The sequence below is a fragment of the Hylobates moloch genome, unplaced genomic scaffold, assembly GCF_009828535.3.
Source record: "Hylobates moloch isolate HMO894 unplaced genomic scaffold, HMol_V3 SCAFFOLD_1, whole genome shotgun sequence".
Classification (NCBI taxonomy): Eukaryota; Metazoa; Chordata; class Mammalia; order Primates; family Hylobatidae; genus Hylobates; species Hylobates moloch.
The window spans coordinates 98,955,044-98,980,864 of record NW_026652276.1 but is presented as its reverse complement, the minus strand read 5'-3'; the positions used below and the strand labels follow the sequence as shown (position 1 = coordinate 98,980,864).

General features: G+C 48.4%; 2 protein-coding genes across 9 annotated transcripts in view; one reads left to right on the top strand and one right to left on the bottom strand.

Moving 5' to 3' along the window:
• Window positions 1-10,315, bottom strand: part of ZKSCAN5 (zinc finger with KRAB and SCAN domains 5) — a 35,605-nt gene extending 25,290 nt beyond the window's left edge. For 2 of the 8 annotated variants that reach the window (XR_004370416.2, XM_032755960.2), the window contains exons 1-3: window positions 10,171-10,315; window positions 8,450-9,658; window positions 2,205-2,343 (exon numbers count right to left, since the gene is read on the bottom strand). Coding sequence is in view for 7 of the 8 variants with exons in the window: in XM_032755960.2 (XP_032611851.1) it covers window positions 2,205-2,343; window positions 8,450-8,863 (553 nt within the window). In the remaining variant the exon portion in view is untranslated. The remainder of the gene's footprint in view (window positions 1-2,204; window positions 2,344-8,449; window positions 9,659-10,170) is intronic. The other 6 variants (XM_058443041.1, XM_032755963.2, XM_058443032.1 and 3 more) reach the window with 5 other exon arrangements.
• A 4,648-nt stretch (window positions 10,316-14,963) lies between these two features.
• ZNF394 (zinc finger protein 394) lies at window positions 14,964-22,410 on the top strand. Its single transcript, XM_032755973.2, has 3 exons — window positions 14,964-15,610; window positions 16,421-16,547; window positions 20,457-22,410. Exons 1-3 carry the CDS (start codon window positions 15,155-15,157, stop codon window positions 21,557-21,559), a joined length of 1,686 nt encoding a protein of 561 aa, XP_032611864.1. The 5' UTR covers window positions 14,964-15,154; the 3' UTR covers window positions 21,560-22,410.
• The last annotated feature ends 3,411 nt before the right edge of the window (window positions 22,411-25,821 follow it).

Below are 25,821 nucleotides of genomic sequence, written 5' to 3'. Positions count from 1 at the left end.
GAGTTTCACTCTGTCACCCATGTTGGAGTGCAGTGGCACACTCTCAGCTCATTGCAACCTCTACATCCTGGGTTCAAGCGATTCTTATGCCTCTGCTCCTGAGTAAGTGGGATTACAGGCGCATGCCACCACACTCAGCTAATTTTTGTATTTTTAGTAGAGACAGCATTTCACCCTGTTGGCCAGGCTGGTCTCAAACTCCTGACCTCAAGTGATCCGCCCGCTTCGGCCTCCCAAATTGCTGAGATTACAGGCGTGAGCCACTGTGCCCGGCCTCTTTCATCTTTTATGATGTTCATACATAAAAATGTACTTTATATATTAAAGTTTCTAAAAAGTTGTTTTTCACTATCCTTTGATTCTTCTGTCAACTATTCATAAAATGACTCTTAAAATAGAAAAAAATTAGAAGGATCCACTGGCCCCACAGGGTCAATAGTGAGATCTATTTTTCCTGGTACACTGAGGGTTAAATGAGTTCATTTAGGGAAAATGCTTAGAACAGTTCCTGTACAGAGCACGTGCTATGGAAGCCATATTGCTGCTGCTGCTGTTCTTTCTATCACAGTGAAAGGAAAGCTGGAAATGATTAGGGCAGGGGCACATGTCAAGGGAAAGACCTGACCAACAAATGGAGCCTAGAAGTCTGGAATTAAACCGAGAAAATACAGTCCTTTATCCACAGTCTCTTATCCACAATGCTGAAATCTGAAAGCTTAAATACCAAACGTGTTTTTTTTCCCTTCATTAAACTTAGGCATTAAACTAATTTGACAGCAAAATTTGACCTGATGTGAAGGTATTTGTCTTTATTTAATCAACTTACTGTAAAAATGCACACAATTCACTGCAGAAATATTAATGTGTGTGATTATGGGTACTAACTCAAACCCTGTTGCTAGTTTGATGTGTGGTATATAAATCATATCATCCAAAAATAAATAAATAAATAAATCATATTACCTTACTAAATCTGCAAAATGGTGAATTCTAAAATATATCTGACACCAAGAGTTTCCTGATTAGGGACTGAACACATGTCATAATATAATACTTAGCTGTTCCTTTTTTTCTAATTTGATGTGTATCTAAGGCTGGTTAATAAAACTGAGGAGGGGAGGAAGAAGGAGAGAATAGATGTTTTAAAAGTCATTGTGAAAAGCTACTTCACATTAGATTTCAACGTGCGTGAATGAGCAGCGAGAAATGAATGCAGTTAGGAACTGGGGAGCTTTTTTTTTTTTTTTGAGACGGAGTCTCACCTGTTGCCCAGGCTGGAGTGCAGTGACATGATCTCAGCTCACTGCAAGCTCTGCCTCCCGGATTCACGCCATTCTCCTGCCTCACCCTTTTGAGTAGCTAGGACTACAGTTGCCCACTGCCACGCCTGGCTGATTTTTTGTATTTTTAGTAGAGACGGGGTTTCGCTGTGTTAGCCAGGATGGTCTCGATCTCCTGACCTCATGATACACCCGCCTCGGCCTCTCAAAGTGCTGGGATTACAGATGTGAGCCACTGCGCCCGGCCTTGTTTTTTTTTTTTTTTTTTTTAACATAAGCATTAAGACAAGAAAATCTATGAGGGAGGCTGAGTGCAATGGCTCACACCTCTAATGCCAGCACTTTGGCAGGACAAGGTAGGTGGATCACTTGAGGCCAGGAGTTCAAGACTAGCTTGGCTAACATGGTGAAACCCATCTCTACTAAAAATCCAAAAATTAGCCAGGCATGGTGGCAGGCACCTGTAGTCCCAGCTACTCGGGAGGCTGAGGTGTAGGTATCACTTGAACCTGGGAGGCAGAGGCTGCAGTGAGCCAAGATCGCACCACTGCCCTCCATCCCAGGCAACAGGGCGAGACTCTGTCTCAAAAATAAAAGAAAGACAACCTATGACGGAAAAGCAAAAATCTGTGATACTTTTGTAAAAGACTTGTAGATCTTTTAACAGTCCCTGTACCCAGAGCTGTCATCATTTGCATTGTAGCTTTTTAATGAAACTGGTGTAATTCCTAGCCATCCTAGGAATGGCTTTCATTGAACACCAGGGACTCAACTCCAGGTCCCTGGCCTTTCCCTGCTTCTAGACCCTGCAGGCTGTAGAGAGGCTGCTCAGCCTAGAGTCTCTCTCCTGCAGATGATGCCTGCCACATGGCCAAGGCACCCACTCTCGAGCTGTATCTGTTCCACTGAATCACTGAGCCTCACCATTTTCCTCCAGGGGATGAGGCTTCTGTGGCGCTTGCTCAGGCTGGGTGTCCACGGTCAGGGGCTGGGGGCTGCAGGATTCCTGCACTGCTCCAGGTGGTGCCATCTTCTGAGGAAGCACGTCAGGGCAGGCAACAATCTAACAACCACAACCAAAACCGATCAGTACAGTTACAGAGAAGGCCATGAAAGAAATCAGTGGAATCATGGTGGACCTTCATTCATTCCTTTGCCAAATATTTAATGTGCATCTACAATGAGCCAGGCACTGATTATGCAGTTATTTAATAAACATGGTTTACTTCTAGTTAGAGAAGACGTTCATCAAACACATCAAAACACAAATAAATACATAATTACAAACTGGGCTGTATGTTGGAAAGGAGAAGAAACTAATTCCATGAGACAGAACACAGGAGACCTATTTTAGACTGGGAGGCCAGGGAAGGCTTTCCGGAGGAAGTGTCCCGTAAGTAAACACTTAAAGGTTGAGAAGGGCTGGGCGCATGGGGTGGCTCACACCTGTAATCCCAGCACTTTGGGAGGCTGAGGCAGGTGGATCATGAGGTCAGGAGATCGAGACCATCCTGGCTAACACGGTGAAACCCCGTCTCTATTAAAAAAATACAAAAAAATTAGCCAGGTGTGGTGGTGGGCGCCTGTAGTCCCAGCTACTCAGGAGGCTGAGGCAGGAGAATGGCGTGAACCCAGGAGGCGGAGCATGCAGTGAGCCAAGATGGCGCCACTGCACTCTAGCCTGGGTGACAGAGCAAGACTCCGTCTCAAAAAAAAAAAAAAAAAATGGATGAGAAGAAGCCAGCCAGGAAAAATGTAGAAGTGACCCAGGCAGAGAGAACACTCAAAAACTCTCTCAGGGCCAGGCAGGGGTAGCTCATGCCTGTAATCTCAACACTTTGGGAGGCTGAAGCAGGAGGATCGCTTGAGCCCAGGAGTTCAAGACAAGCCTGGGCAACACAGTGAGACCCTGTCTCTCCAAAAAATTAAAAAATTAGCTAGGCATGGTGGCATGTCCCTGTGGTCCCAGCTACTTAGCAGGCTGAGGTGCGAGGATCGCTTGAGCCCAGGAGGTCAAGGCTGCAGTGAGCTATGATCACAGCACTACACTGTAGCCTTGGTGACAGAGCAAGACCCTGTCAGAAAGAAAGAGATAGACAGACAGACAGAAAGAAAGAAGGAAAGAAAGAAGGAAAGAAGGAAAGAAAGAAAGAAAAAGAAAGGAAAAGAAAAGGAAAGAAAGAAAACAAAGAAAGAAGGAAAGAAAGAAAGAAAACAAAATTCTTAGGCAGAAAGAGGATGTCCGGTACAGTCAGGAATCATGAGAAGGCCAGTGCGTGAAGAGGAAAGAGAGGTGAGAAGGGAGATTGGAATGGTCATCAGAGCACTCAGGAAGTCACACTGGACAGACCAACACCGAGACTGAGGGTACCTCACACCCTTTCTGTTTTTGGTTCTTGCTCAGCCCTAGGTATACACAATTACTCTGCCACAACCACTCTCTAGAATCTGCCAATTCTGGAAGGTACTAGCTCACTACTAACATATTGGAATGTAGTAAGTTCCTTTCCCCTTTTCTCCCTCCCTTACGTTTCAAAGCACTTTTTTTTTTTTAAACCCTCCTGCTACTGGCAAAATGTGGTGCAGGAGTTCCATTAAGAGACAGCTGCAGGCCGGGCACAATGGCTCATGCCTGTAATCCCAACACACCGGGAGGCAGAAGCGGGTGGATGACTTGAGCTCAGGAGTTCGAGACCAGCTTGGGCAACATGGCGAGACCACACCTCTACTAAAAATACAAAAATTAGCCAGGCCTGGTGGCATATATCTATATAGTCCCAGCTACTCGGGAGGCTGAGGTGGGAGGATCGCTTGAGCCTGGGAGGCGGAGATTGCAGTGAGCTGAGATTGCACCAATGCTCCAGCTTGGGTGACAGAGCAAGATTCTGTCTCAAAAAAATAAATAGACCAGGTGCAGTGGCTCATGCCTGTAATCTCAGCACTTTGGGAGGCCAAGGCGGGCAGATAACCTGAGGTCAGGAGTTCGAGACTAGCCTGACCAACATGGATAAACCCCATCTCTACCAAAAATACAAAGTTAGCCTGGTGTGGTGGTGCATGCCAGTAATCCCAGCTACTCAGGAGGCTGAAGCAGGAGAATCGCTTGAACCCGGGAGGTGGAGGTTGCAGTGAGCCAAGATTGTGCCATTGCACTCCAGCCTAGGCAACAAGAGTGAAACTCTGTCTCAAAAAAAAAAAAAAAATTAAATAAATAAAAATAAAAAAATAAACAAAATCCATTAACCATAAAATGAAATACTTAACTAACTGTACAAAAATTTTAAAACCTTCAGGAGACTGAGGCAGGAGAATCAACGCGGAGGTGGAGGTTGCAGTGAGCCAAGATCAGGCCACTGCACTCCAGCCTGGGTGGCAGAGCCAGACCCCGTTTCAAAAAAAAAAAAAAATTTAAAACCTGGCTGGGCACAGTGGCTCACACCTGTAACCCCAGCACCTTGGGAGGCCAACGCAGGAGGATCCCTTGAGCCCAGGAGTTCCAGACCAGGCTAGGCAACTAGGCAAGACCTTATCTACAAAAAAAAAATTTTTAATTAGCTGTATGTGGTGGCAAGTGCCTGTAGTCCCAGCTACTCAAGAGGATCACTTGAGGCCAGGAGTTCGAGGCTGCAGTGAGCTATGATCGTGCCACTGCACTCCAGCCTGGACAATGGAGTGAGGCCCTATCTCTAAAAAAAGAAAACATGAAAAACAAAAACCTCCACAAGCGAACACAAACAACAAACTGGATAAATAACGCTTACAACTCCTATGACAGACACAATGCTTATTGTTTTTAAAAGGTAAAAAATATATAGATAAGGAATATAAACAGACAATTCACCACCAAAAAAGGGTATACAAATAATCTTTAAAAATATATGCTGTGGCCGGGCGCAGTGGCTCACACCTGTAATCCCAGCACTTTGGGAGGCCGAGGCGGGCAGATCACGAGGTCAGGGTATCGAGACCATCCTGGCTAACACAGTGAAACCCCAACTCTACTAGAAATACAGGAAATTAGCTGGGCGTGGTGGCAGGTGCCTGTAGTCCCAGCTACTTGGGAGGCTGAGGCAGGAGAATGGCGTGAACCTGGGAGGCGGAGCTTGCAGTGAGCAGAGATCATGCCACTGCACTCCAGCCTAGGCAACACAGTGAGACTCTGTCTCAAAAAAAAAAAAAAATGCTGTGGTCAAACAAAAGAAATTCAATTGAAATTTCACAGAAATGGTCAGGCATGGTGGCTCACACCTGTAATCTCAGCACTTTGGGAGGCCAAGGCAGGTGGATCACCCGACGTCGGGAGTTTGAGAACATCCTGGCCAACATGGTGAAACACCATCTCTGCTAAAAATACAAAAATTAAGCCGGGCATATGGCTCACGCCTGTAATCCCACCACTTTGGGAGGCAGAGGCAGGAATATCACCTGAGGTCAGGAGTTCAAGACCAGCCTGGCCAACATGGCGAAACCCTGTCTCTATTAAAAATACAAAAATTAGCTGGGCATGGTGGTGCATGTCTGTAATCCCAGCTACTCGGGAGGCTGAGGCAGGAGAATCACTTGAACCTGGGAGGCTGAGGTTGCAGTGAGACGAGATTGCACCACTGCACTCCAGCCTGGGTGACAGAGTGAGACTCCATCTCAAAAAAATAAAAATAAAAAAACTAAAAAAATTAGCCAGGCAGTAGTGGCACATGCCTGTAACCCCAGCCATTTGGGAGGCTGAGGCAGGAGAATCGCTTGCGCCTGGGAAGTGGAGGGTCAGCCAAAATGGCACCATTGCACTACAGTCTGGGTGACAGAGTAAGACCTTGTCTCCAAAAAAAAAATCACATAAAAAAAAAAAAAAATTGTACTTTTTTTGAGACGGATCTTCTGTCACCCAGGCTGGATCATGGCACAATTGAGACAGAGTCTCGCTCTGTCGCCCAGGCTGGAGTGCAGTGGCGCAATCTCGGCTCACTGCAACTTCCGCCTCCCGGGTTCACGCCATTCTCCTGCCTCAGCCTCTCCGAGTAGCTGGGACTACAGGCGCCCGCCACCACGCCCGGCTAATTTTTTGTATTTTTAGTAGAGACGGGGTTTCACCGTGGTCTCCATCTCCTGACCTCGTGATCCGCCCGCCTCGGCCTCCCAAAGTGCTGGGATTACAAGCGTGAGCCACCGCGCCTGGCAATTTTTGTATTTTTAGTAGAGACGGGGTTTCACCATGTTGGCCAGGATGGTCTCGATATGACCCCGTGATCCACCCGCCTCAGCCTCCCAAAGTGCTGGGATTACAGGCGTAAGCCACCGTGCCCGGCCAATATTGCATCTTTTGTACTGGCAATCATCACAAATTTTGACAACATTGTTCTACCAGGCTATGGCCACAAAATTTCTCTCATACGTTGTTGGTGGTACTCTAAATTGTTATATCCTCTATGAGGGAACCAACCTGTCAACAGCTATCAAAATTACAAATGTACTTTTTTTTTTTTGAGATGGAGTCTCGCTCTGTTGCCAGGCTGGAGTGCAGTGGCACAATTTTGGCTCACTGCAACCTCCGACTCCCAGGTTCAAGCGATTCTCCTGCCTCAGCCTCCCGAGTGGCTGGGATTACAGCTGCGTGCCACCACGCCCGGCTAATTTTTGTATTTTTAGTAGAGACGGGGTTTCACCATGTTGGCCAGGATGGTCTCGATCTCCTGACCTCATGAACTGCCTAGCTCGGCCTCCCCAAGTGCTGGGATTACAGGCATGAGCCACCATGCCCGGCCTACACATGTATTTCTAAGCCAACAATTTTGAGTTTCAAGCATTCATTCTACAGTTAATTTTATATACATATATTTTTTCAATTTAAATTTTTTTTAACTTTTTACTTTTTTTTTGAAATAGGGTATGCCTCTGTCACATAGGCTGGAATACAGTGGCAAAATCACAGCTCACTACAGCCTCAAACTCCCAGGCTCAAGGGATCCTGCTGCCTCAGCCTCCTGAGTAGCTGGAAGTATAAGTGCATGCCACCACACCCAGCTAATTTTTGTTTGGTTTTTCTAGTAGAGATGGGGTCTTGTGATGTTATGCAGGCTGATGGAACTCCTGGTCTTAAGTGATCCTCCCACCTCAGGTTCCCAAAATGCTGGGATTACAGGTGGGAGCCACCACGCCCAGCCCATATATATATATATACACACACATACCCATGTATATTACATACATATGTACATATACATACACATATGTGAGATAGTCATTGCAGCAGTTTGTTATAATACAAATTTAGAAACAATCTCAAGGAACAATTTAAATGGAACAACTCAAACTCCTTCCATAAAAGTTAATACAATGCAATTTCAAAGAGTGAGATAGCTGTAATGGCAGTGGCATGGAAGAAACCAAGATATAAGAAAAAAGAGGCAGAAGTACACAGTGACTTAAAAGACATTTGCATTTTTCCAAAATATGAGACATATATATTCTTATACATACAGAATATGGTACAGCTCTGTAAGAATACACAGGTGAGAACTAGGCAGTTGAGAGAAATTGGGGATGGGAGGAAAACTTACTTTTCATTACAACCTTATGTACCTCTTTGAATTTTGTATCATGTCACTCAAAAAATAAATACAGTGGCCGGGCATGGTGGCTCACGCCTGTAATCCCAGCACTTTGGGAGGCCGAGGCGGGAGGATCACGAGGTCAGGAGATCAAGACCATCCTGGCTAACACGGTGAAATCTCGTCTCTACTAAAAATACAAAAAAAAAAAAAAAAATTAGCCGGGTGTGGTGGCGGGCGCCTGTAGTCCCAGCTACTCCGAAGGCTGAGGCGGGAAAATGGCGTGAACCCGGGAGGCGGAGCTTGCAGAGAGCCGAGATCGCGCCACTGCACTCCAGCCTGGGCGACAGAGCGAGACTCCATCTCAAAAATAAATAAATAAATACATACATACATACATACATACAGTAATTTAAAAAATAAATAAAATTGCAGACTGTCTTCTACACGTTAACACACTGGATATTGCTTCTCTTTGCTGGAGTGGCAGGAAGTCACAGGGTACCTAATCCCAGGAGAACAAAAGAATATGAATGAAGCACCAGAGGACTAAGAATCTCACCCTTGCTCAGCAGATCGTTCACTCCTCTCCTTCATTGCTCATATAGCTTCTCTTTGACTCACCTGCTGTCTGCGTTCCGCAAGTTCTCGCTGTATATTTTCTATCACGGCCACCGCCTCTTCTCCACTTTCAGGGTGATGTTCCCTCACCCAGGGCTGGAACTCTTCAGGCAGGATGGTCAGGAACTGCTCCAGCACCAGCAGCTCCAGGATCTGCTCCTTCGTGTGCAGCTCGGGCCTCAGCCACTCACAGCAGAGCACCCGGAGTTGGCTGAGAGCCTCCCGGGGTCCTGAAGCCTCATTGTACTGGAAGTGCCTGAAGCGCTGGTAAAAAGTCTCAAACGTTGGCGGGTTGTACTCCTGCATCCAGGTGCAGTCTTCTTCTTCCACCTTCACTATGAAAAGGTCTTCTTGCTCCTGGGAAGTCTCAGCTGGGGGGTCTAAGTCTATAACTTCTCGGGATTCGGTCATTATCATTCCAACTCAAAGGGAAGTCCTGGAGGCTGGCTGTTTTACACTGAACCAATTGGTTTTCTGCTCTTTAAGATCTTCTGAACGACACTTTCAGTAGCATGCAACCTACTGATGTATTGCGAATCATTATCAGCAAAGACAGATGGCAAAGAGGTCATCTATACTAAAGATGACCACTCGACAAAGTAATTTACTTAAAAATAGGTACTACAAGGTAGCCATCACTTCACCCACAAAATCATAAGGAATATCCCCAACATTTTAAAAGTGTAAAAGAGAGCCATACAAATCTGACATCAGGCCCAACCTAAAACACAGTTTTAGCGTGAAGAACTTTACATTCCATATAAATAACGGGACGAGACTAACTAGTCCAGACGCAGCCGCTCTTTCTGTCTACCATAAGACAAACTTAAGTCGGAATAAGGGTGAAAATCATTGTAATGGTCAAAACTGAGCCTGTCCTCTAAGCTACAAGATCTTGACAGGCCAAGGGGAGACTCCATCGGTCCCAAAGAGAAGCAGCGTTTATAAGGTACAGATCTGGACCTGGATTCCTCAGAATGGCCCCTGACCCCGAGATACAGACTGTGGCCCGGTCAAGGTTAGGGACAGGACCCCCGTCCAGTCACGAAGCCCCTGCCCCCTCTCCTCAAGGTCCCACTCTAGGGGAGCTCTCCTGGAACATCAAGCTCCCCGCAGCCGAGGCTGGGAAGATGCAGTTCTTCCCACGGAGAGAAACCGAAGCCGACACTTCCCAACACTTCCTCGCCGGAAGTAACCAAGTCCAATCTTGCCCTGTCCAACGGGGTTAAACCGTTAGATCCCACCCCCCCCGAAAGCACTTCCGCGTCCTCTCTAGGAATCCCGGAGGACCTCGCCTCGCGGGGGGGGGGCGTACCAATCGGCGGGGAGATGGGACGCGGGCCCCGAGTCCCAGCCCACCCTCAGTGACTCGGACGTCCCCAGGGCCCCCGAAGCCGCTCGCACAGCATCACCAAAGCGGGGAGGCAAACGGAGCCACTCTCTCCCATGCTCCATCCCAAAGCCATTCAAACAGCCCAAGCTCCTCCCCTTTCCGTGGGACGGGGATGGGAGCGGGGCCTCCAGAGTTCGGCTGACGTTGCTCGGGTCTGATTGGCCGGGGAGCTTTCGCCTTCCCCCACCCCCAACGCCCTGCGCCCCGATTCGAGGTAGGTCTGTACCTTGCTGATAGCCCGCAAACCTCGCTTATGTTGAATTTGGGACCCTTAGGTTTTCTTCACCCGCATCCTCGCTACTCTCACTACCCACTTTCCAAACACACCCACCTCTTGACCACCGCAGTCGGCTCAGAGGGCCGACGTCTTCAACGTCACACCCGCGAGTCGCAGGGGCCAGCGGCTCCCGGGACTACATCTCCCAGGAGGTGGCGCGCGGGACTCGCCGGTTGGCCAATGGGGAGCGGCTCTCTTTGCAGCCTCGGTCTCGCGAGCCTATCAGAAGGTGGCAGGACCGGGAGTCGTGTCCTCGGGAGCCAGGGCTGGAGGGCTGAGAGTGGGCGGAGGAAGCGGGGCAACCCTTTGAAGAGATGGGCGTTGCTTACGCACGCCTTCCCTGGCCAAGGGGGTCTCGTCCTTAATGATACCTCTTTTCAGCCGGGCGCGGGGTCCCACGCTTGTAAGCCTAGCGAGTGGACAGACTGAGGAAGCAGGATAGCTTGAGCCCAAGAGTTCGAGACCAGTTTGGGCAACATAGCGAGACCCCCGTCTATTAGTAATACCCTTCCTTGGCCGGGCTCGGTGATTCACACCTGTAATGCCAGCACTTTGGGAGGCCGAGGTGGGTGGATCACCTGAGGCCAGGAGTTCGAGACCAGCCTGGCCAACATGGTGAAACCCCGTTTCTACAAAAAATACAAAAACTTAGCTGGGCGTGGTGGCGCGAGCCTGTAATCCCAGCTACTTGGGAGGCTGAGGGAGGAGAATCACTTGAACCCGGGAGGCTGAGGTTGCAATGAGCTGGGATCGCACCATTGCACTCCAGCCTGGGCAACATAGTGAGACCCCATCACTGTAACCTCTGCTTCCAGGTTCGAGCAATTCTCCTGCCTCAGCCTCTCGAGTAGCTGGGATTACAGGCACGCTCACCACGCCCGGCTTATTTTGTATTTTTAGTAGAGACGGGGTTTCCCCATGTTGGCCAGACTGGTCTCGAACTCCTGACCTCAAGTGATGCGCCCGCATCGGCCTCCCAGTGCTCTCCTTTTCATATGGTGCTTTATAGTTTCCAAGCCCCAGCCCTCCCCTCCACCCCCGCCCCGCGCCCGGCGCAGTTTACAAAGTTGATGGGCAGGCAGGAGAAGAGTTACTGTTGCCACTGTTTTACAGGCGCGAAGGAAGGAACTGCTGTGAAATTGCAGCATTTGCAAAAAGATGAGAAGGTATTTAGAAGTTAAAGGTCTCTTTTCAGGGAGCCCAAAATCTTGCATTGTAGGTAGCTCCTATCTAGGACTGAACCCCTGGTGAATGTTTGCAATGCCTGTATTTTGTGTGTTAGTGAATTGGTAAAGAATTTTGCACCTATGGCTTAATTTTGTTGCTCGTATAAAGTTGTTTAATGTCTATGAAAGTTGTTCCAGATGGGCATGGTGGCTCACGCCTGTAATCCCAACATTTTGGGAGGCCCAGGCGAGAGGATCACTAGAATCCAGGAGTTGAAGACCAGCCTAGCCTTTTTACCCCGTCTCTACAAAAAATAAAATAAAATTAGCTAGGCATGGTGGTGCATGCCTGTAGTCTCAGCTACTCAGCAGGCTGCGACTGGAGGATCACTTGAATTCAAGAGGTTGAGGCTGCAGTGAGTTATGATTGTGCCGTTGTACTTCAGCACCTCAGTGACAGAGACACCCCGTCTCAAAAAAAAAAAAAAAATGTTTGGTGGATACCCATTCTTTTCTAATATATTTACCTCCATTTAAATTATTTATTTTATTTATTTGTTTATTTTTTTGAGACCAAATCTCACTCTGTCGCCCAGGCTGGAGTGCAGTGGCATGATCTCGGCTCACTGCAACCTCCGCCTCCCGGGTTCAAGCAATTCTCCTGCCTCAGCCTCCTGAGTAGCTGGGATTACAGGCGTGTGCCATCACATCTGGCTAACTTTTTGTATTTTTAGTAGAGATGGGGTTTCACCGTGTTACCCAGGATGGTCTCGATCTCCTGACCTCATGATCTGCCTGCTTCAGCCTCCCAAAGTGCTGGGATTACAGGCGTGAGCCACCGCAACCGGCTTGAATTATTTATAAACACCTTTTGCGTTTCAATAATTTATTAAATAGATAACACATTTGCATGAGTCAAAATTCAATAGGGCACTTAAAGTCTTCCTCTCATTCTCTTTCTACATTCATTTTTCTCTCTAGAGATAGCCAAGATGACTAGTTTCTTTTTTTTTTTTTTTTTTTTTTTGAGATGGAGTTTTGCTGGTTGCCTAGGCTGGAGTGAATGGCGCGATCTTGGCTTACTTCAACTTCTGCCTCCTGGGTTCAAGTGATTCTCCTGCCTCAGCCTCCCGAGTAGCTGCGATTACAGGCATGCACCACCATGCCCGGCTAATTTTGTATTTTTTAGTAGAGACGGGGTTTCTCCATGTTGGTCAGGCTGGTCTTAAACTCCCGACCTCAGGTGATCCGCCCACCTCGGCCTCCCAAAGTGTTGGGATTACAGGCGTTAGCCACCACACCTGGCTCCATAGGAGATATTTTTATGTCTAGTTATTAAACACGCCTGGATTGATAAATAGTGTTTGGTTTGTTCGGGCGTGGGGTGGGGAGGGGGATTGCTTGAACCCAGGAGGCAGAGGTTGCAGTGAGCCGAGGTCAGGAGATCAAGGCCATCTTGGCTAACATGGTGAAAGCCCGTCTCTACTAAAAATGCAAAAAATTAGCCGGGTGTGGTGGCATGCGCCTGTAATCCCAGCTACTTGGGAGGCTGAGGCAGGAGAATCGCTTGAACCCGAGCGATACTCCTCTCAAAAAAAAAAATTTAAATTTTATGTGGAGACACATCTTCACTATGTTGCTCAGGCTGGCCTGGAACTCCTGGTCTCAAGCGATCGTCACATTTTATGCACGTTGCAAGTCACCAGCAGCTTGACATCAACCAAGACACTTTGTTTTAGAGACAGAGTCTTGCTCTGTCACCCAGGCTGGAGTGCACTGGTGCGATCATATCTCACTGCAGTCTTGACCTCTTGGGCTCAAAGGATCCTCCCACCTCAGCCTCCCAAGTAAGTGGTGTGTCCTGAGTTGGTTCCTTCAGGTGGATTCATCCTCTCGCTGACTTCAAGAATGCAGCCTCGGCCGGGCATGGTGGCTCACGCTTGTAATCCCAGCACTTTGGGAGGCCGAGGCGGGCAGATCACGAGGTCAGGAGATCGAGACCACGGTGAAACCCCGTCTCCACTAAAAAATAAAAAAAAATAGCCGGGCGTGGTGGCAGGCGCCTGTAGTCCCAGCTATTCGGAGAGGCTGAGGCAGGAGAATGGCGTGAACCCGGGAGGCGGAGCTTGCAGTGAGCCGAGATTGCGCCACTGCACTCCAGCCTGGGCGACAGAGCATGGTGGCTCAAGCCTGTAATCCCAGCACTTTGGGAGGCCGAGGTGGGTGGATCACGAGGTCAGGAGATCGAGACCATCCTGGCTAAGACGGTGAAACCCCGTCTCTACTAAAAAATACAAAAAAATTAGCCAGGCGTATTGGCGGGCGCCTGTGGTCCCATCTACTCCGGAGGCTGAGGCAGGAGAATGGTGTGAACCCAGGAGGTGGAGGTTGCGGTGAGCCGAGATCGCGCCACCGCACTCCAGCCTGGGGGACAGAGAAAGACTCCGTCTCAAAAAAAAAAAAAAAAAAAAGAATGCAGCCTCGGACCTTTGCTGTGAGTATTACAGCTCTTAAAGATGGCACCGACCCAGAGTGAGTAGCAGCAAGATTTATTGTGAAGAGCGAAAGAACAAACCTTCCACAGCATGGAAGGGCACTCCAGCAGGTTGCCTCCACTGACTGGGGTGGGAGCTTTTAGTCTCTTATTTGTCCCCTCCCATGTCCTGTTTCTGTCCTATCAGAATGCTCTTTTTTCCATCCTCCCTGCGATTGGCTGCTTTTAGAATCCTGCTGATTGGTCCATTTTACAGAGCGCTGATTGGTGCATTTTACAAACCTCTTGCTAGCTACAGAGCACTGATTGGTGCATTTTTTACAAACCTCTTGTAAGACAGAAAAGTTGTCCAAGTCCGCACTGGACCCAGGAAGTCCAACTAGCTTCATCTCTCACTGGGACTACAGTTGCACACCACCACACCCAGCTAATTTTTTATTTTTTGTAGAGATTGGGGTCTCCAATTCCTGGCTTCAAGCGATCTTCCCCCCTCAGCCTCCCAAAATGCTGGGATTACAGGCATACGCCACTGAGCCAGGCCAGGACACATCTTTGAGCCTCAATTTCCTCATCTTTGTTAGGATCAAAGTCATTAACATCTGATGTACATGGAAGCACTTAGTTTTTTTTAAAAAACAAAACTTTTTCCAACCGGGCACAGTGGCTCACGCCTGTAATCCCAGCACTTTGGGAGTCCGGGACAGGCGGATCACGAGGTCTGGAAGACAGAGCGAGAGTCCGCCTCAAAAAATAAAAAAAAAAAACAACTTTGTCCAACCTGGGCAATATAGTGAAACCCCGTCCCCACAGAAAAATTAATAAAGCCGGGCGTGGTCACGCGCACCTGGAGTCCTAGATACTTGGGAGGCTGAAGCTGGAGAATTGCTTGAACGCGGGAGACAGAAGTTGCAGTGAGCCGAAATCGCGCCTCTGCAGTCCAGCCTGGGCGACAGAGCCAGACCCTGTCTATTTAATCCTGAAGGTTCCCGCCCTTGCCGGAGATCGGCCACCGGCTCGGACGCCAGTATTTCCCCGGGATGCGGGAATCCGTCGAGACCCGCTGCGTCGGGCGGGGCTAGGACGATAAACCAGCGAGATGCACCTCACTCCATCAGGCGCCTAGAGAGGCTCCGGAAATGCAGGGAAGGGTGCCGCAAGGCGTCGATGACGCACTTCCGGCACGGGATGTTTTCGGTTGCTTGACGGAGGGAGTGGTAGGCGCAAAGCTGAGGAAAGGAGAAAGTGTGGGAGACGGGCCTGGTGTAGTGGGGCCCGGTGTTTGGGACCGGAGGGTGTTGAGGGCGGATGAGTTCCTTGGGTTTGCTCTTTCTTCACCTGAAAAGAAGACTCCAGGAAGGCCAGCACATGCCAGAGAAAGATGAATTCCAGCTTGACCGCCCAGAGGCGCGGCAGTGACGCCGAGTTGGGACCCTGGGTGATGGCTGCGAGGTCCAGGGACGCAGCGCCGTCCCAACACGACGGACTTTTGCCCGTGAAAGTGGAGGAAGACTCACCCGGAAGTTGGGAGCCCAGCTATCCCGCGGCTTGGCCGGACCCCGAAACTTCTCGACTGCACTTTAGGCAGCTGCGTTACCAGGAGGTGGCTGGACCGGAAGAGGCGCTGAGCCGGCTCCGAGAACTCTGTCGTCGGTGGCTGAGGCCCGAGCTGCTCTCCAAGGAGCAGATCCTGGAACTGCTGGTGCTGGAGCAGTTCCTCACCATCCTGCCCGAGGAGCTCCAAGCCTGGGTGCGAGAGCACTGCCCAGAGAGCGGGGAGGAGGCGGTGGCCGTGGTGCGGGCTCTGCAGCGAGCGCTCAGTGGAACCTCACCCCCGGTGAGAAGCGAAAGGCCCGTTCTGGAGGTGGGAGTGTGGAAAATAGGCGTGTATGGGGTGCTCTGCGTTTCGGAACTTTTTTCCTTATTACATTTCGTGTGAACATTGGGGTGTGTATGGACTTCCTTTCTGTAGGCCACAGTGACAGATCCATCCAGGAGATGACTTGAGTTATAGACCTCAGCATAAAGCGAACACGGATTACTGGTTTCCTTTCTTTTTCTTTCTTTTTTTTTTTTTTCTTGTTGTTGTTCTTGTTGTTCTTGTTGTTGTTTGAGATGGAGTTTCACTCTTGTCGCCCAGGCTGGAGTGCAGTGGCGCGATCTCGGCTCACTGCAACCTCTAACTCCCGGGTTCAAGCGATTCTCCTGCCTCAGTCTCCCGAGTAGCCGGGATTACAGGTGCCCGCCACCACGCCCGGCTAATTTTTGTATTTTTAGTAGAGACGGGGGTTTCACCGTGTTGGCCAGGCTGGTCTCGAACCCCTGACCTCAGGTGATCCGCCCGCCTCGGCCTCCCAAAATGCTGGGATTACAGGCGTGAGCCACCGCGCCCGGCCTTGTTTACTTTTAATCTATATCGTATTTCCATTCCCATACATCACAGTGGTATAAGTTAAAGAAATATTTTGCTCTTACCTACCCCCAAAATTAGTGTAAATAGTCCACAGAAAGGCTTTTCAGGATTACAAGAGAAAGTCAGCCTCGATCTCTGATCTCTCCAGACTCCCTGGTCAATACAAGACTCAAGAAGAGTGGTAGTGCTGTACAGGGACAGCAGGTACTGAATGGGGCTCTTGTGTTGTTCCAGGGGATGGTGACTTTCGAGGACATGGCTGTGTCTCTAACCTGGGAGGAGTGGGAGCGCCTGGACCCAGCACGGAGGGACTTCTGCAGAGAGAGTACGCAGAAGGATTCCGGGAGCACGGTTGCGCCGAGTGAGTGCTATTGCTCTGCTGGTTTATTGCGGTGTGTGGTTTGTGAAGGGCTGGTTCACTACCATCCCTGAGCCATTATGCCATTCCCAGACTTGGGCTGAGAGCCTTTAGGTGCCTTCTGTAACGCAAGCAGGGGCCTCTGTACTGCTAGGTGCTAGATTCAGCTTTTTACTTTGGTTCATTTTTAATGTTTTATACATACAGAAAACTATTAAAAAAAGATAATGACCATCCCCTGTGTTCACCACCCAAGTTTATCAGATCTTAATACTTGGCCATATTGCCAAGGAAATAGTATGTTACAGCTGTAGGTGAGGCCCCCACATAGCCTCCCTGAAACCCTTCCCCTCTATCCTTTTCCAGAGGTAGCCAGTAAGCTGAGTGTTGTGTTTATGACTTCCATGCATGTCTTATATTGTCTCTACATAGACACGTAGCTCCACGCTGTATATCATTACTGTATGGCTTTTCTTACTCAACATTACATTTTTGAGATTTACTCATGTTGATGCATGGAGCTCTACCTATTTCACTGTCCAGATACACCAGAATTCTATCCATTTCTGTTGATGGACATTTAGGTGTCTTAAGTTTTTAACCATTACAGCATTGCACCGAACATTCTTGTATATTCTTGCATATTTTTGTATATTTGTTCCTATGTTGGAGTTTTTGAAGAGAATATGCCTAGAGACAGGCAGTAGTCCCCCCCTTCCTAGTTTTGCTTTCTGTGGTTTCACTTACCCACAGTACGCAGTACAATCAAATATTTTAAGACGGAGAGACCACATTCACATGACTTTTATTACAGTATAGCATTTGTTTTTCGTTTTTTGTCTTTGGTTTTGAGGGTTTTTTTGAGATGGAGTTTTACTCTTGTTGCCCAGGGGGAGTGCAGTGGTGTGGTCTCAGCTCACTGCAACCTCTGCCTCCCAAGCCAAGCAATTCTCCTGCCTCTCTCTCCCGCGGAGCTGGAATTACAGTTATGCCCCACCATGCTCAGCTAATTTTGTATTTTTAGTAGAGACGGGGTTTTACCATGTTGGCCAGACTGGTCTTGAACTCCTTTCCTCAGGTGATCCTCCTGCCTCAGCCTCCCAAAGTGCTGGGATTACAGGTGTGAGCCATCAAACCTAGCTAAGTATATTGTTATAATTAATAGTTACTGTTAATCTCTTAATGTCCCTAATTTATTAATTAAACTTGATTAAAGGGATGTACATATAAGAAAAAACATTATAGGCTGGGCACGGTGGCTCACCCCTGTAATCCCAGCACTTTGGGAGGCTGAGGCGGGTGGATCACGAGATCAGGAGATTGAGACCATCCTGGCTAACACGGTGAAACCCTGTCTCTATTAAAAAATACAAAAAAAATTAGCCGGGCGTGGTGGCGGGTGCCTGTAGTCCCAGCTACTCAGGAGGCTGAAGCGGGAGAATGGCGTGAACCCGGGAGGCGGAGGTTGCAGTGAGCCGAGATCGTGCCACTGCACTCCAGCACTCCAGCCTGGGTGACAGAGCGAGACTCCATCTCAAAAAAAAAAAAAAAAGAAAAAAAGAAAAAACATTATATATATATACACACACACACATATATATACATATATATACACATATATATATAGGCTTTGGTACTATACACAATTTCAGGCATCATTGGGGGTCTTGGAATGTGTCCCCACAGAGAAGAGGGAACAACTGTATGTTCATCTTGCTCTCCAAAGAGCCCATAACTAATGTATACGCCACCAGCAATACTGATAATTTTTCTTTCTCCATATTCTTGTCAACATTTGCTGTTGGCTGGGTATGGTGGCTCACACCTGTAATCCTAGCACTTTGGGAGGCCCAGATGGGAGGATTGTTTGAGGCCAGGAGCTCAAGACCAGCCTGGGCAACATAGCAAGACCCCATCTCTTTAAAAAAATTTTAATTAAAAAAACAGTAATACATTTTGGCCAGGCGTGATAGCTCACGCTTGTAAATCTCAGCACTTTCGGAGGCTGAGGTGGGCAGATCACGAGGTCAGGAGTTCAAGACCAGCTTGGCCAACATAGTGAAACACCGTCTCTACTGGAAATACCAAAAATTAGCCAGGCCTCTGATGCCTGATGTGCAGGGGCCCTGGCACCCTGCTCACCCACCCATCCCTTCTGCTGCCCTTTGCCTACTCTGGCCACACTGCCTTGCTGCTCCAAAATATGCCAAGCCCCACTGCCTCCTGGTCTTTGTGCTATGTGACCACTCTGCCTGGAATATTCTACTCTAGCTCTGTAGGAAGCAAAGCTTCAGGGCTTTGCTCAAATTGCTCCCTTGTGCCGGGTGTGGTGGCTCACACCCGTAACCCTAGCACTTTGGGAGGCCGAGGCAGGCGAATCACTTGAGGTCAGGAGTTCAAGACCAGCCTGGCCAACATGGTGAAACCAGGTCTCTACTAAAAATACAAAAATTAGCCATGCCAGTTAATGGGCACCTGTAATTACAGCTACTCAGAAGGCTGAGGCAGGAGAATCTCTTGAACCTGGGAGGTGGAGGTTGCAGTGAGCCGAGATCACGCCACTGCACTCCAACCTGGGTGACAGAGTGAGACTCTGTCTCAAAAAGATAAAATAAGAAATAGGCTGGGTGCAGTGGCTCACGCCAGTAATCCCAACACTTTGGGAGGCCAAGGCAGGTGGATCAGCTGAGGTCAGGAGATTGAGACCAGCCTGACCAACATGGTGAAACCCCATCTCTACTAAAAATACAAAAATTAGCCAGGTGTGGTGGCACGTTGCCTGTAATCCCAGCTACTCTCGAGGCTGAGGCAGGGGAATTGCTTGAACCTGGGGGGCAGAGGTTGCAGTGAGCCAAGATCACTCCACTGCACTCCAGCCTTGGCAACAAGAGCGAAACTCCATCTCAAAAAAATAAAATAGCTGGGTGTGGTGGCTCACGCCTGTAATCGCAACACTTTGCAAGGCTGAGGGGTGGATCACAAGGTCAGAGGAGTTCGAGACCATCCTGGCCAAGATGGTGAAACCTCGTCTCCACTAAAAATACAAAAAATTAGCCGGGCATGGTGGTGGGCGCCTGTAATCCCAGCTACCCGGGAGGCTGAGGCAGGAGAATCACTTGAACCTGGGAGGCAGAGGTTTCAGTGAGCTGAGATCATGCCATTGCACTCCAGCCTAGGCAACAGAGCAAGACTCCATCTCAAAAATAAAATAAGATACAATAAGATAAAATAAAATATAGGCTGGGTGCTCATGCCTGCAATCCCAGAAGTCTAGGAGGCCGAGGCAGGCAGATCACGAGGTCAGGAGTTCAAGACCAGCCTGGCCAATATGGTGAAACACCGTCTCTACTAAAACTAGCAAAATTAGCACCTGTAATCCGCGCTATTCAGGAGGCTGAGGCAGGAGAATCACTTGAACCCGGGTGGCAGAGGTTGCAGTGAGCTGAGATCGCGCCACTGCACTCCAGCCTGAGCAACAGAGTGAGACTCCGTCTTAAAATAAGTAAATAGCGACAGAGTAAGACTCCATCTCAAAATAAATAAATAGGGAGGCTGAGGCGAGCAGATCATGAGGTCAAGAGATAGAGACCATCCTGGCCAACATGGTGAAACCTCATCTCTAATAAAAATACAAAAATTAGTTGGGTGTGGTGGTGTGCGCTTGTAATCTCAGCTACTTGGGAGGCTGAGGTAGAAGAATCACTTGAACTCAGGAGGCAGAGGTTGCAGTGAACTGAGATCAGACCACTGCACTCCAGCCTGGTGACAAAGCGAGACACCGTCTCAAAAAATAAATTAATTAATTAAAATAAAAAGTAAAAGGGGTTTGAGGGTTTAACATTCTGCCAGCACTTGCTTATTTCTTTGTTGCACAAGGATGCAATGGCAGGAATTTGTATTTTCATGTTTCAGGTTTGGAAAGCAGAGTGGAGAACAAAGAGTTGATTCCAATGCAACAAATTTTAGAAGAAGTGGAGCCACAGGGGCGACTACAAGAAGCGTTCCAGGGGAAGCGTCCCCTGTTTTCTAAGTGCGGCAGTACCCATGAGTACAGGGTGGAAAAGCAGTCTGGAAACCCCTTGCCCCTGAAACTTGAAAATTCTCCTGAAGCAGAAGGACTCAACAGCATCTCAGATGTCAATAAGAATGGTTCCATAGAAGGGGAAGACTCTAAAAATAATGAATTGCAGAACAGTGCCAGACGTTCCAACCTTGTTCTGTGTCAGCACATCCCGAAAGCAGAGAGGCCCACGGATGGTGAGGAACACGGGAAAAAGTGCAAGCAGAGTTTCCACAAGGTGACATGGCATGTGCTGAAACCTCACAGGTCTGACAGTGGAGACGGTTTCCATCATTCCAGCCTTTTTGAGACCCAGAGGCAGCTCCGTGAAGAAAGACCTTATAAATGTGGTAACTGTGGGAAGAGTTTCAAACAACGCTCTGACCTCTTTAGACACCAGAGAATCCACACAGGTGAGAAACCCTATGGCTGCCAAGAATGTGGGAAAAGCTTCAGCCAGAGCGCTGCCCTGACCAAGCACCAGAGGACACACACAGGCGAGAAGCCATACACCTGTCTGAAGTGTGGGGAGCGCTTCAGGCAGAATTCACACCTAAATCGTCATCAAAGTACCCACAGTAGAGACAAACATTTTAAATGTGAGGAATGTGGGGAAACCTGTCATATTTCCAACCTTTTTAGACATCAGAGACTACATAAAGGGGAGAGACCCTATAAGTGTGAAGAATGCGAGAAGAGCTTCAAACAACGCTCTGATCTCTTTAAACACCACAGAATCCACACTGGGGAAAAGCCCTATGGATGTTCTGTCTGTGGGAAACGCTTCAATCAGAGTGCAACCCTCATTAAACACCAGCGAATTCACACTGGGGAAAAGCCTTACAAATGTCTTGAATGTGGGGAAAGATTTAGACAAAGTACACACCTTATCCGACACCAAAGAATTCATCAAAATAAAGTGCTGTCGGCCGGGCGTAGTAGCTCACGCCTGTAATCCCAGCACTTTGGGAGGCCAAGGCAGGCAGATCATTTGAGATCAGGAGTTTGAAACCAGCCTGGCCAACATGGTAAAACCCTGTCTCTACTAAAAATAGAAAAATGAGCCGGGCTTGGTGGTGCACACCTGTAAGCCCAGCTATTCGGGAGGCCGAGGCAGGAGAATCACTTGAACCCAGGAGGCGGAAGTTGCAGTGAGCCGAGATCACGCCACTGCACTCCAGCCTAGGCAACAGAGCGAGACTCCATCTCAAAAAAGAAATAAATAAAGTGCTATCATTTTGATATGTTTGCCTGTTTCTTTTCTTGTCCAGAACCACATTCCTTGCCATTTGGAGTATATCAGTCAATTATGGATCTTCCTTGAGTATCTCCTACAAGATAGGTTCAACTGTCCGGAGCCTCATTACAGACTGATAGTTTCAGTGAGTGAGGAATGAGGAAGTAGGGGGTCTTCTGAAATGTGAGCTGGTGCCAGGTAAGAGACTTCTGATAAGAGCCAGGCTGACATGTAACAGGGTTCTGTCCTTGTTATCTGCGCTCTACCTTTATGTATTATTTTTGAGACTGGGTCTCGTTGTAGCCCTCCAGCGGGAGCCCAGTGGTATGATCATGGCTCACTGTGGCCTCAGCCTCCTGGGCTCAAGTGATCCTCTTGCCTTAACCTCCTGAGTAGCAGGGACCACAGGCACACACCACCACACCCAGCTTTTTTTTTTTTTTTTTTTAAGAGATAGGGTCTTGCTATGTTGCCCAGGCTGGTCTCAACCTCCTGGGCTCAAGGAATCCTCCTGCCTCAGCCTCCCAAAGTGCTGGAATTACAGACATGAGCCACCACACCCAGCCTACCTTTATTTACTTTTTTTTTTTTTTTTTTTGGGGGGGGATGGAGTCTTGCTCTGTCACCCAGGCTGGAGTGTAGTGGCATGATCTTGGCTCACTGCAACCTCCACCTCCTGGGTTCAAGCAATTCTCCTGCCTCAGCCTTCCAAGTACTTGGGACTACAGGTGCACCATGCCTTGCCCAGCTAATTTTTTGTATTTTAGTAGAGATGGGGTTTCACTGTGTTGCCTAGGCTGGTGGTGAACTCCTAAGCTCAGGCAATCCGCCCACCTCAGCCTCCCAAAGTGCTGGGATTACACACATGAGCCACCATGCCCGGCCTCTTTATTCACTTTTGAACCAAATCTTGCTCACTACAATTATTAATACTTCCCTAAGAATGTATTTTAGTCATTTAAAATTTGCCTTTGGCCTTAGATTGTAGAGAGGGTTTCAACTACTTCATAATCCCCAAAAGATCTGGTAAAGCTCAGTACTCAAAAGAAGCACTCTATTTTTCACTTTCCAGAAAACCTAATTTTGCATAGTCCCTCTTTCTTTCCCGTTCTAGGATCCTAGGAGTTCAGTTTTACGACTTGCTGATTTTTTTTTTTTTTCTGAGACGGGGTCTCACTCTGTCGCCTAGGCTGGAGTGCAGTGGCGCAATCTCAGCTCACTACAAGCTCCACCTCCCGGGTTCATGGTGAGTAGTGGAATACATGACCCTACCACCTGGTAATTTTTTTTTTTTTTTTTTTTTTGAGTGAGTTTGTCTGTCCCCAAGGTGAATAGATTCTTGCTCTGTCGCCCAGGCTGGCGTGCAGTGGCACGATATCGGCTCGCTGCAACCTCCGCCTCCCGGGTTCAAGTGATTCCCCTGCTTCAGCCTCCCGAGTAGCTGGGACTACAGGCACTCACCACCACACCCGGCTGATTTTTTGTAGTGTAGAGAAAGGGTTTCACCTTGTTGGCCAGGATGGTCTCTATCTCCTGACCTCGTGGTCCGCCCACCTCGGCTTCCAAGTTTCTAATCATGCCTTGATCTTTCCAGTGACCAGCCCCCAAGCTGAACCCATCGGAAATCCAAGAGTTGCCTTATTAGAACAAAGACATGCATCACTAAGGAAATTCCAATGGGTTTAGTAGCTGCGTGTCAGGAACAAGTGTCAAAGACCAAATATTATAAGAAAAGATGCTCTTAGCACCCTTATCCCTCAGGAATTCTCCAAGGTTTGGGGAGCTCTCTGCTAGTCACTGAGAATGAAGACCAGATACATATTTATCATATCACAAGGCTTATTACACAAAATTTGAGTATTTCATGCAGAAGTGAATAAAATAGAACATAAGAATCATCTCCAGTAAAGCAAGTGTGCTTGTCCTTTCCAGGTCCTGTGAAAATGAAGGGAAGAGGGTGTCTGTTCAGCTCCACTAGGGGTTCCCACCATCACGGTCAGGAGACCCCTCTCTCCCTGATGCAGGTGAGCTGGGGCACGTGTAATAGAGGCCTCTGCTTGAAGGAGTATCATCAGGAAACAGCAGTCAGCGCACTAGTGGCCCCTGAAAAACACAGGGCAGAGCCCCGGGTCTTGTCTGGGTGTAGGTGATAGTGGCTTCTCTTCCTCTAGGAACTGTCTGGAAACTGCAGGGTGTCTGGCCTGGACAGCACCTACACCTCCCTCTAAGTTTGAAGCCATCTCAGGATGGCTGTGCTTTGGATGTGACTCTTCATTTTCTGTGGCTGAGTCTCTCTAGATTTGGCAGTTCCCTGTGGCTCAGTGAATTAGAAACAGTTCTCTCCTGTTTGTACCTTCTTTAAACATGAGGATTAATCTGAGTGACAAGTGCCTGAATGTCTGAACTGGTCATCAGAGAGAATCGTAAATACAAACTATGTTTTGTTTTGTTTTGTTTTTAAAAAAAAGGTCTCATGAGCCGGGCGCGGTGGCTCACGCTTGTAATCCCAGCACTTTGGGAGGCCGAGGCGGGCGGATCACGAGGTCAGGAGATCGAGACCACGGTGAAACCCCGTCTCTACTAAAAATACAAAAAATTAGCCGGGCGTGGTGGCAGGCACCTGTAGTCCCAGCTACTCGGAGAGGCTGAGGCAGGAGAATGGCGTGAACCCGGGAGGCGGAGCTTGCAGTGAGCCGAGGTTGCGCCACTGCACTCCAGGCTGGGAGACAGAGCGAGACTCCGTCTCAAAAAAAAAAAAAAAAAAAAAGGTCTCACTTTGTCACCCAGTCTGGAGTGCAGTGGCGTGATCTCAGCTCACTTGCAGCCTCAAATTCCTGGGCTTAAGCAATCCTTCCACCTCAGCCTTCCAAGCAGCTGAGACTACAGGCACACAACCACCACACCCAGCCAATTTTTGTACTTTAAAAATGTGAGAGAGGCCAGGCGCAGTGGCTCATGCCTGTAAGCCCAGCACTGGGAGGCCGAGGCTGGCAAATCATGAGGTCAGGCATTCAAGACCAGCCTGGCCAACAAAACCCCATCTACTGAAAATACAAAAATTAGCTAGACATGGTGATGGGCACCTGCAGTCCCAGCTACTCAGGAGGCTGAAGCAGGAGAATCGCTTGAACCCAGGAGGCGGAGGTTGCAGTGAGCCGAGATCTCACCGCTGCACTCCAGCCTGGGCAACAGAGCGAGACTCCATCTCAAAAAAAAAAAAAAAAAATGAGGTTTCACCATGTTGGCCATGCTGGTCTCAAACTCCTGGGTTGAAGTGATCTACCTGCCTCAGCATCCCAAAGTGTTGGGGATTACACATGTGACCCACTGCACCTAGCCTGAGAGCAACGTTTGTTTGTTTTTTGACATGGGGTCTGTCGCCCAGGCTGGAGTGCAGTGGTGCAATCTTGGCTCACTGTAACCTCCACCTCCCGGGTTCAAGCAATTCTCCTGTCTCAGCCTCCTGAGTAGCTAGAATTACAGGCGCCCACCACCACGCCCGGCAAATTAGAGCAATTTTTAATACAGACATAGGATGATGTTTAGGATATCAAAATAATTTAAATGGATCTCTTACTTTGCTGAGCTCTAGGGAGAATACACTCAGCTCAACCTATTTAAACTGAATGTCAGAACGTGCTTAGAATAACTGTGGAAACAGAAGGGATATGGCTCCTCAGAGAACATAATTGACACTTTTTGAATACAAGTAGTTTATTTGTTGGGGAGAGGTTGCAACACTATAGGGAAGGTGGAAGAGACAACCTTGGGTGAGTGCCTGTGTGCAATTCATGGGGAACCTCTGGAAACTAAAACACATGCTTCAGAGTTTTCCACACATGGAGAGATGGAGAATTTGGTGTTTATCAAATTCCCATCAATGATTGGCTGACGGCTGCTCCCGGGATGTCTTATTACCCCACAGGCCACAAGGTGCAGACACAGTCAGATGAAGCCCATAGAAGGTGTAAGGCCAGAGG